Source organism: Malus sylvestris, chromosome 14 (assembly GCF_916048215.2).
Source record: "Malus sylvestris chromosome 14, drMalSylv7.2, whole genome shotgun sequence".
NCBI lineage: Eukaryota > Viridiplantae > Streptophyta > Magnoliopsida > Rosales > Rosaceae > Malus > Malus sylvestris.
Window position 1 is genome coordinate 3,075,352 of NC_062273.1, and position 11,957 is coordinate 3,087,308.

Below are 11,957 nucleotides of genomic sequence, written 5' to 3' on the forward strand. Positions count from 1 at the left end.
TGAGATATAGTTTTTATGCTTATTTTTAGTTACCGCTTGATTTGGATTCCACTTTAGTTCTTGTAATTCAAAAGCTGTCATTTTACTTCCTAAAATTCAAAATTTGCTCCACTTTACCATGTTTTTGGTTTTTTTTTTTTGTCAAATAGCCGTTAAAGTTGCTGATGTAGATGGGTAAAATTGTATATAATAGGCTTTTTTTAGATACGCATCTGTGACTCGATTTTGATTTCATTTTGCCCTCTAAAATTTAAAACTCGTCACTTTACTTCCTAAAATTCAAAATTCACTCCAATTTAGTCTTTAAGGATATGAAACAAGAAATGAAAACACAATAAAGTGGAGCAAAATTTGAATTTTAGGAAGTAAAGTGATGACTTTCGAATTATAGGGGCAAAATGAGATCAAAATCGAGTTTATAGTTGTTACAATTCAATTTTCCAAGAAATCCATTTAATTCTCTTTGGTGTGTTGCTTGTTAATTTAATATTTGGTGGAGGGAGGAAGGAGGGTTAGCTTTAAAGCCGTTGGGTTTTTCCTGTGCTGTATTTTTTTGGCCATCTCTCGGATATTAAACACCGACTAGCCTAAGCAATGAATGAAGGCAATGCCTTCATCCCTTCCTTCCCCTGCTGTGCTGCACTATTTGTAATTGCAATATTTACTGCAAATTTCTATTTCCTGCATTCTTATTGCGATATTTCCAACAATTAATACATTTCCTGGCCTCAATTTACACTCTTCTTCTACCCAAATACTTCAATTCAATCCAATTCAATTTAATTCCTATCACTCTTTCTCTCTCTCTAAACAATTCTCTCTCTCATCCTATACCCTCCACCTCTCCCCCATAATTTAATTAAGCATTAAAGCAAATCCATCTTCCTCTCCCTCCCCTTCACTTCCCTTTGTGTGTATATATATATATATATATGGTGTTTTGAGGTCCATACACCACCTCTCCCCAACGACCATGTTTTTGTTCCCTCATCTTTTCCTGGTTTTTGCCTAACCCAACTTTCTCCCAACCCCAAAAACAAGTTATCCAATATTCCAATCCTCCTTCTCCCTTTCCACAAGCCCTCTTGACAATTGTAAGGTACAAACGATATTACTACTTTAAACTTCGGCGGTAATAGATGATTCTTGAATTCCATAGTGTTTACATGTTTTAATTTTGGGTGTGCTTGATTTTAAATTAGAGCTGAAGGTTTTTTTTTTTTTTTTTTTTTGATGCCAAAGCCATGAGTAGGCGAAACGGAGGCGGTCCGAAGCTTGACCTAAAGCTGAACCTGTCACCACCGAGGGCTAATCAGCAACTGGCAGAGTCACCACGAAGATCGGCAACTGTTTCACCTACGTCACCGCCAAGCTCATGTGTGTCGTTGGAGCTGAATCAGGACGACAATTTCAGCCCGGAGACCACTTCCATGGTGCTAGTCGGATGCCCTAGGTGCCTCATGTATGTGATGCTCTCGGAGGACGACCCTAAATGCCCTAAATGCAAGAGCACTGTTTTGCTAGACTTTCTTCATGACACAACCACCACCACCCCCCCCAACCTCAAGGACAAGGAGGAGCTAAAAAAAAGTGCTAAAAGAGCTAAGTGCTAGAGTAGTCTATCCCCTTATTTCCTTTTTTGGGCTTTTTTTTCTTTTCAAATTTACTAGGACTTGATGTTAGGCTCTTTCTATTTCCAACCCTTTTTTCCCTTCTGAGGGCAACGCTATTGGCACTCCATTTCAACTACATTTTTCGCTATTTAAAAATAACGGAAAATATTTAACTTAGACAAGGCTCAATTCATCCTCAGTTAATTGGGTTGAGTCTTGTTAACCAGGTGTCTGAAATTGAGTGGAGCGCGAATATCACTACCTATTTGGTTTTATCTTTTTTATTTACCTTGCTAATCTTAGAAATTAGGTTATGGATGATGGGCAATTGGGCTTGCACCATGGGGTTTGGTAGGTGGGGTGAAAGGTGTTTGTTTCTGCTTTTGTTAACCCTTTAGCAGAAGGACAATGACGTAAAACGGTTTAACTGTAACTGCCCAACATTTTCATATGAGAAAAAATGTCAGGTCATATTTGTCGTTGCCTTTACCTTTTTCTGTCTTCATATGGTTTTACCATATCCAATCACAGCTTACCAGGTAGTTGCACATGCATGGGTAAAACCTAGCTCTCTGTAGATTTTTCTGTGTTTCATTTTTGCAAGTGAAGTGCATGTTTTGCTTGAAAGCGAAATCTGATTTCAGGTTAAAAGCTGCAGATCGAGCTTTTCAGGCAAGAGTGGACAAATTTTGGTCCCCACTGGGTCCATATATAAACTTGCTGAACTTCTGTTCAAATTATGGACAAATTGAAACCTGGGACCTTAACCCAAACATACGACTCACTATCCGTCATTCCATAACCAAATCATATAAAGTTGCCACGATAGCGCATAGCTTTAGTGATAGATGACTCGCTTTTGCATTCATAACTAAAGTTCGACTTTTGCTCCATAAGTTCGACTTAACTTTAGCTCCATAACTAAAGTTCGACTTTTGCTCCATACCTAAAGTTCGACTTTTGCTCTTTCCTTTGATTCACAATCTTCTTTGAAAACAACAATAAATCAACAATCAAAACAGTAGTGGTAAAGAAATTGTTTACACATCATAACCAAACTTCGACTCTCGCTTTTTCTTCACAACGATAAACTATCAGAACTAGTATGACGTGATTGTATACATTAAAACCTAACAATCAAAGTTTGAAAGATATCAATTTTGGCGGTGAAGCGATAACCTTTTTTTTTTTTTAATCAAATAAGCGATAACTTGTTAGTTGGTTAATTAACTTCTAGCATCCATAGCACACGACTAATTTCCCAAATTAATCATATCTGTTTCCCGACAGATTATAATTAGGGATGTATTCAATTGAGATTTTGAGAGATTTTAACTCTTTTAATGAATCTAGGGGTATTCAATTAGGATTTTAAGTGATTCTCTAACATTCAAGGTGTATTTAGAATTTTAAGATAGTTTATTAAAATCTTTAGAAATCCAGGTGTATTTAATTAGGATTTTAAAGAAGTTTATAACATTCTAGGTTTGTTCAATTAGAAATTGATTTTAAAGAAATTGAGAAAGTTGAAGAATTAGAGGGAATTTTTGAGATTTCGTAATGTATTTTAAGTATCCACAAATCTCACATCTCTCCATGAGATTTTGAGGGAATTGAATAAAAAAATTATATGGAATCTCTACAAATCAATTAAACTCCATAAAAATCCATTAAAGTCTCTCAAATTCTTAATTGAATACACAATTGCGGGGTGATTTGGGTCGTTCGAGCATTGAAAAATAATGAGAGACTATATTATTAGATTGACAGACCATTAAAATCACATAAATGCAAGAGTAATTGAGACAGTTGAGCATAAAGAAGGGTATTGCGTCAGATAATAAATACAAATTTAATTCTACCTTCACTCACTTCTCTTTGTTTATTTATTTTTCTCTCTATTTTATTTACTGCCCTCTGAAATGTTAATTTTTCTGTTTTGGTAAGTTGGTATACCTTATCTTAATCTTCTTATCTATTTGCTTCCAATCGAATCGTACTACATTTTAATAATATTTTTTTAATTTATAAGTGAGAGGTTTCACAATACAAATTATATGGCATAGCTAATCTACCTTCTAGTAGAATGTTGCCTTCCTTTATTGTGGACATAGTTGTAAAAAAAATAATATTCCTACTTCCAAAGGTTGACCTTAAAACTACTATTAACACTATGTCTAGTGATTTTTCTCTTCATTTGTAAATAAGAGGTTTTAAGTTGGTGATTTTAATACTAAATTGTTACGACTAGACCCATTGTTTGACATATCCCAAATTCATTACGCCTTAGTGTATAAAAAACTTATGACCTAAAAACTCAAGGTCTTTTGGGGTTGCTCTTGTAAAAGGTAAAGTTGTTACGCTTTTGATTACGTTTGACACAACAAATTAAAAACCCTTCTAGTTGTAAAACCACTTTCTAGAGAAGCATCTATTATACATGTGCTTCTTCAAGAATCACCACTAATTGTTTTTCCACTAAGCACTTGAATTTTTATCAACATTGCTACGTGTTTATAATGAAAACTTCCAATAGAAACACTTGTTGGAAAAGTTAGCAAGTTAACAGTTTACTTTGTCTTAGGATATTTTTGGTATTTTATAATTGCATTCCTTGAGTTAAATTTGGTATGAATTAAAAGTCTTGACAAGATGTAATGTGTACATTATGTAGTTGTTTTGGTAATATGTTGCCGGCCATTTGTATACTTCTGTGCTTTAATCAAATGGAATAAAATTAGTGATTGCACTCAATTTCTTCTTTTTGTCATTTAATTTATTAACACTTAGAGCGTGTATTCAGTTTAATTTTAACTCTTTCCAACAAAAGCAACCCCACAATATTACATTGACGGTATATATACAGTATACAAATAATCGATAAGATTTATTCCTGTCATGAACAGTCAAATTATCAATATAACATATTATGCTAAATTATCTATGCAATTCAACGATATAACTTTGTAAGCTGTGAATCTACTTGCTTGTGGCCAGAAGTAGAATGAAATTCCTAACTAGCATTTTTCGGGCCCGAAAGGGGCAGATAACTGTGGTTTGCCACCTTGTCCCCCTTTAATTAAAAGAGAAAAAGAAATTATAGCTTTAGGGTTGCCACTTTGTAGTCAAAAGAGTCCTCGATAAAATTTTCACTTCGATTTTGTATTTTGCTCGATCTGTAGCAGGACCACAACAATCCATCTAAGTTTGATGCATACCAACAATCAGTTATGGATTCAAATATCTCGGCTGAGAAAAAAATTGTGGGACACAAAAACATGAAAGAAAGGAGTCCACAGACCACAAACATGAGGTGGAAAGCTTAATTAGAATTAATGTGGATTATTGACAATACGTAAGGATCATTAATATGGCCAAATGGACTTGTAAAATTCAAACCACGAAAAGTATAATATGTCTTATTTTCTTTCCTGTATTTCCACTGTTTTATGATTTATAGAATGATCTAATTCCTACTTTCTCCTCCACAGTAAGTTTATTTTCGATTTCACACATCTATTTTTACTTGATAGGATTAAAAGTATACCACAAAGTAGCACAAAAATGTCCTATTGATTTTCCTTATTAACACTAAGATTTGTCAATTGTTGCATATGAAAATAAGGGTCTTTCTCGCAGACGATTGTTTTATCTAACTACTTAAAATGTCACAAAAACTAGGCTGCTGTCCCTACTGGCCAGTCACCGAAAAATAATTATTAGACCAACTTACACTTATCTAAATTCTACGAAATTTTATATAAAGACACTAGACACACAGAGCTACACTCACACAAATATTTGGGATTTTTGGAGTTGATTTTCTATTTAAATTAAATTGAACAAAAACAGGACAGAAACAAATTTTAAATAGTTCATAAATTAAGAAAAACGAGTTAGGGGAATTGCTATCCACCACCAAATAATCATGCAAACATGTTATGTTTCATTCAAATTCCTTTTATTTCAGGATGAAGATGTTCAAGTTGGCTCAATGTTAGAACTCAACATTTTACTTTTTCTTATGTAGTATGTTAAGAGAATGGCGTTAAGAAACTGCTCAGCCTCTTGGTAAACTGCTTTATTGGGTTTATTGGTTTCATTGCAGTTACAAACTGCTCAGCCTCTTGGTAACCTTTCAGTGTTAAAACGGCCATAACTTTTTCTAGAAAAATGATATTAACAATCCGCGAAATGTTCCAGAAAATAGACATCTGTAGCTTTCCAAGCATATAAGGTTCATTCTCGAATTCATTCTGAGCTGTTCGTAACTTGCTTCCAAAGTCAGCTGATCTGCACAGGCAGTTTTGACGAATTTGTTACTTAAAATCCCACTTGTGCTATTTTTCTTTTATTTGCTTGACAAATCCCACAAAACATAAAAACAAAGTAAATAGCTCAAAAATATAAGGAACTAACTAAGAAAAGACAAGTGAATTTGATGTAAAATATATATAAATATGAGCTTATCATTACTTCTCATACATTCTTATTAATTTTGGCCATTGATCTTCTCTAGTTCATTCGATCCAATGGCTAAAAATTGAGAATGGTCTAGTAAACATGGGTGTGTGGAAAGCACCACTCTAAAAAAAAGTGATGTTTCTGCTCAAACAACATTCCCACTCTGGTATGGAACTGCCCAATGAAGTAAGATTTCCACCCATGCGTCTCGGATTCGAAACTCCCAATCTCCTAAATTATTGTAATAGTTTCAAACCCTCATTCCTCGCTTTAATAACAATTAAATAAAAACAATAAGATCTTGTATTAGGGTTTTATAATAGTTTAAACGTCCATAAGAGCATTAGTGACAAGGGGTGAGATGCTGAATCAGACTCGGATAGAAACGACTCACTCTAACACTACATAAAAATTATTTTATGCACTCTATATTTATAAAAATATATGAAAATATGTGTAAGAAGAACTGCAGGATGAATTTTTAAAATGTCAATAACAACACTCTAAAAAAAACGCCACAATTCATCTTACAAGATTGACAGCTTTTTTTCCCTACTTGCTAAGTCAAACTCCAATACCAATTCCTTTACTTTTCCTTTTAATTTGTTCTAGAACAGTATAAAATTGTTGTATTGGATATAAAGATCAACGTTTACCTTCTCAGTTTAAGTATTCAACAGAATTTCGCCCAACTTCATCTTTTATGAAAATATATATGTCCAAATTTCTATTTTTCATAAAAATAAGCAGAGCCAACCTTTAAAAAAAATGGAAGAACTTGTTTGCAAGGAAATAAATTGAAGAAAAAATAGATTTCTATAGTCCATTGCCTGAGTAGGCAATAGCTTCAAAGGCAGGGCTAGGGTGACTGCAGGAGGACAAAGTTTTGTATGGTAAGCATCAAACCATCAACAACAACAACAACAAAGCCTTTTCCCACTAAGTGGGGTCGGCTATATGAATCCTAGAACGCCATTGCGCTCGGTTTTGTGTCATGTCCTCCGTTAGATCCAAGTACTCTAAGTCTTTTCTTAGAGTCTCTTCCAAAGTTTTCCTAGGTCTTCCTCTACCCCTTCGGCCCTGAACCTCTGTCCCGTAGTCACATCTTCGAACCGGAGCGTCAGTCGGCCTTCTTTGCACATGTCCAAATCACCAGAGCCGATTTTCTCTCATCTTTCCTACAATTTCGGCTACTCCTACTGTACCTCGGATATCCTCATTCCCAATCTTATCCTTTCTCGTGTGCCCACACATCCCACGAAGCATCCTCATCTCCGCTACACCCATTTTGTGTACGTGTTGATGCTTCACCACCCAACATTCTCTGCCATACAACATCGCTGGCCTTATTGCCGTCCTATAAAATTTTCCCTTGAGCTTCAGTGGCCTACGACGGTCACACAACACGCCGGATGCACTCTTTCCATCCAGCTCGTATTCTATGGTTGAGATCTCCATCTAATTCTCCGTTCTCTTGCAAGATAGATCATAGGTAACGAAAACGGTCGCTTTTTGTTATCTTCGCTAGATTGCTCCGGTCATTAGTGTGGATAAGTATATAAATGGATAGAGATAGGAAAGCAAACAAAAGATGTACGTGGTTCACCCAGATTGGCTACGTCCACGGAATAGAAGAGTTCTCATTAATTGTGAAGGGTTTACACAAGTACATAGGTTCAAGCTCTCCTTTAGTGAGTACGAGTGAATGATTTAGTACAAATGACATTAGGAAATATTGTGGGAGAATGTTCTCGTAATCACGAAACTTCTAAGTATCGGAGTGTGGTGTCGTCTTGACTTGCCTTATCTGTCTCATAGGTAGATGTGGCATCTTCTCTGGAAGTACTCTTCCTCCATCCAGGGGTGGTATCTTTAACTGGTGGAGATGCACAAGGTAATGTATCAATTTCACTTGAAGCTTACTTGTAGTTTCAGGCTTGGTCAAGCGCGATACAAACCATGTAGTAGGAGTCCCCCAAGTCGCCGAGCTAGGGGGTCTGCTGAAAGAGGTGACAGACAAGGTAAGCAATCAGAGCTCCGACTGATTGTTCACCTTCTCCCCATCTTGCAGCAGCATGAAGGATAAAGAGAAGAAAAATGAGAAGAGATGATATGAGATACTTTTGCTTTTGAAGAAGTAACTTTCCACAGGCTTATTCTTGAACTGAGCTGGAGGGTTTTCTGGTTTCCTCCAGAGTATAAGGCCGACTGAAGAATTTGAGGGTCAAAACAAGTCCATCAAATCTAGAGTACGTTCCACCCTGCTGATATGGGATACTTTTGCTTTTGACAGAGTAATGGATGTATCGGCACGTGTGCTGTTACGCTTGTCTCCACATGCTTCCTTGTATCCTTCGCACTTGCCCTATCTGTTCCTCAAGCAGATGCGGAATCTTCCCTGGAAACATAAGATGTTGAAGATGAGTACTCGAGAGCAATGCCAGGTAAGTAATCAGGTAAGGGGTTCCAGGCAGTCAGTTCCTGGCTGGAAGCTTGATTCCAAGTGCTGACTGATTGCTCTCTTTCTCCTTGTCTTGCAGGTAAAAAACAAGGCCAAAAGAAAAAACAGGGAAAAAGCATGATATGGGATACTCTTGCTTTTAACCCTGATGATATGAGATATTCTTGCTCTAGTATAGCTTGTTTGCAGAGGTATTATCGGGGGGAAAGAAAGCTGAATATTTCGAAAGGCTTTGTTGGGAGTGCCCTCTCAGATATGATGAAGGGTTGAGCATTTTTGCAGGTCTGCCTGTCCGTTGGGGATGGAGGTCGACATATATAGGAGTCTCCCTAACAACAAGTAGTAATGCTATTCCTTTACCCTGCTTGGTCATAGCACGGTAGTGGGAGCTGCCAGTTTCACATGTTTTAACTCTGTCAGAGCACTTTGAAAAAGTGGTCTGTGGTATCTGGCTCTCGAGATTCGGAGAACGATACCTCTTCGATTTTTGAGAAAGCAATCATGTTGGGGGTCTGACTCTCGAGATTCGGAGAGCAGTGTCTCTTCGATTTTTGAGGAAGTAATCATGTTGGGAGTCTGGCTCTCGAGATTCGGAGGGCGGTGCCTCTTCGATTTTGGAGCAAGCAATCTTGTTGGGAGTGTTGTCTCGAATGTGAGTAAAGGTTGGACATGTTTGCTAGTCTACCTTGCCACGAAGCACAAAGGTTGACACATAGGGACTTTCCAATTATACAGCAATGGTACTGTTCCTTTACCCTCTCTTCGATTTTGAGAAAGTAGTCATGTTGGGAGTCTGGCTCTCGAGATTCGGAGGACGGTGCCTCTTCGATTTTGGAGCAAGCAATCTTGTTGGGACTGTTTTCTCGAATGTGAGTAAAGGTTGGGCATGTTTGCTAGTCTACCTTGCCACGAAGCACAGAGGTTGACACACAGGGACTTTCCAATTATCCAGCAGTGGTACTGTTCCTTTACCCTTGTGGGTAATAATATGGTAGCTAGACCTTCAAAATTTATGTGTCTAAACTTTGTTAGTGCTGTTTCTTTGCTATTCTTTTACCTTTCTTGGTCAGAGCGATGTAGTGGGAGCTGCAAGCTTCACGTGCTCAACTTTGGCAGAGAACTTTGGCAAAGTGATCTGTGGTACCCATGAGTTATTGTTGCGTGTGGGAAGTGGGTGATTGAACAGTAAGATTCATGTGCTTTCTACTTCACCAGAAGTCTTCGACAGAATGCCCATAATTTCTGCAAAGCTGAGTGTGCGTGTGACAGGTGCTGACAAGGCTAGAAAAGTAGGTGCCTCTTTGATTTCTGAGATCGGCCCTCGTGGTCTCTGAGCAGCCCAGCTTTTGAGAAAGCGAGCGCCTCTTCGATTGATTCGGAGAACGGTGCCTCACCGATTTTTGAGAAAGCAATCATGCTGGGGGTCTGGCTCTCGAGATTCGGGGAGCAGTGTCTCTTCGATTTTTGAGAAAGTAATCATGTTGGGAGAGTGGCTCTCGAGATTCGGAGGGCGGTGCCTCTTCGATTTTGGAGCAAGCAATCTTGTTGGGAGTGTTTTCTCGAATGTGAGTAAAGGTTGGGCATGTTTGCTAGTCTACCTTGCCACGAAGCACAGAGGTTGACACACAGAGACTTTCCAATTATCCAGCAATGGTACTGTTCCTTTACCCTCTCTTCGATTTTTAAGAAAGTAGTCATGTTGGGAGTCTGGCTCTTTAGATTCGGAGGACGGTGCCTCTTCGATTTTGGAGCAAGCAATCTTATTGGGAGTGTTTTCTCGAATGTGAGTAAAGGTTGGGCATGTTTGCTAGTCTACCTTGCCACGAAGCACAGAGGTTGACATACATGGACTTTCCAATTATCCAGCAGTGGTACTGTTCCTTTACCCTTGTGGGTAATAATATGGTAGCTAGACCTTCAAAATTTATGGGTCTAAACTTTGTTAGTGCTGTTTCTTTGCTATTCTTTTACCCTTCTTGGTCAGAGCGATGTAGTGGGAGCTGCAAGCTTCACGTGCTCAACTTTGGCAGAGAACTTTGGCAAAGTTATCTGTGGTACCCATGAGCTATTGTTGCGTGTGGGAAGTGGGTGATTGAACAGTAAGATTCATGTGTTTTCTACTTCCCCAGAAGTCTTTGACAGAATGCCCATAATTTCCGCAAAGCTGAGTGTGCGTGTGACAGGTGCTGACAAGGCTGGAAAAGTAGGTGCCTCTTCGATTTCTGAGATCGGCCCTCGTGGTCTCTAGGGAGCCCAGCTTTTGAGAAAGCGAGCGCCTCTTCGATTTCTGAGATCGGCCTTCGTGGTCTTTGAGCAGCCCAACTTTTGAGAAGGCAAACGGCTCTTCGATTTCTGAGATCAACCCTCGTGATCTCTAAGCAGCCCAGCTTTTGAGAAAGCAAACGCCTCTTCGATTTCTGAGCAGGCGCCTCTTTGATTTCTGAAGCTCCGTCGAGTGCAGATTTTTTATAGGGGCTGGCATTAAGTTCCAAAGCACACTTGAATCTCCACCAGTAGAAGCTTCATTCTTGCACTTCTAAGATCTTGATTTGTCCGACCTCTTCTCTCTTCAACACCTTTGAAAATGTCCGGCCCCTCCGACCGTCGTTTTGACTTGAACCTTGTTGAAGAGGCAGCCCCGCCTTCTCCAGACAACATATGGCGCCCATCCTTCGTCTCCCCAACTGGTCCTCTTACCGTTGGGGATTCCGTGATGAAGAATGATATGACCGCTGCGGTGGTGGCCAGGAACCTTCTCACTCCCAAAGATAACAGACTACTTTCCAAACGGTCTGATGAGTTAGCTGTTAAGGATTCGCTGGCTCTCAGTGTTCAGTGTGCAGGTTCTGTGTCTAATATGGCACAACGCCTATTTGCTCGAACCCGCCAAGTTGAATCATTGGCGGCTGAAGTGATGAGTCTCAAACAGGAGATTAGAGGGCTCAAGCATGAGAATAAACAGTTGCACCGGCTCGCACATGACTATGCTACAAACATGAAGAGGAAGCTTGACCAGATGAAGGAAACTGATGGTCAGGTTTTACTTGATCATCAGAGATTTGTGGGTTTGTTCCAAAGGCATTTATTGCCTTCGTCTTCTGGGGCTGTACCGCGTAATGAAGCTCCAAATGATCAACCTCTGATGCCTCCTCCTTCTAGGGTTCTGTCCAGTACTGAGGCTCCAAATGATCTCCCTCCGGTGCCTTCTCTTTCTGGGGCTCTACCGACTGCTGAGACTTCTCCTAAGCAACCTTTGTGAAGGCTCCCTCTTGTGTGTTTATTTTGACTCATGTATATGTACATATTTGTAGCTTATCGGGGATATCAATAAATAAGCTTTCCTTCATTTCAACGTATTGTGTTAAATACACCAAAGCCTTCTTCGCTAAGTTCTTTGAATTTTCTTTTGTTGAAGCTTG

At 38.8% G+C, this 11,957-nt stretch overlaps 1 protein-coding gene across 1 annotated transcript; it reads left to right on the forward strand.

Moving 5' to 3' along the window:
- Positions 1 to 604: 604 nt before the first annotated feature.
- Positions 605 to 2,084, forward strand: LOC126599208 (protein GL2-INTERACTING REPRESSOR 1-like). Its single transcript, XM_050265536.1, has 2 exons — positions 605 to 1,099; positions 1,243 to 2,084. The coding sequence occupies exon 2, from the start codon at positions 1,245 to 1,247 to the stop codon at positions 1,611 to 1,613; it is 369 nt and encodes a 122-aa protein (XP_050121493.1). The 5' UTR covers positions 605 to 1,099; positions 1,243 to 1,244; the 3' UTR covers positions 1,614 to 2,084.
- Positions 2,085 to 11,957: the final 9,873 nt, after the last annotated feature.

Excerpts from the sequence above, each read along its gene's own strand:
- LOC126599208 (XM_050265536.1), top strand. The coding sequence starts at position 1,245 with ATGAGTAGGCGAAACGGAGGCGGTCCGAAGCTTGACCTAAAGCTGAAC.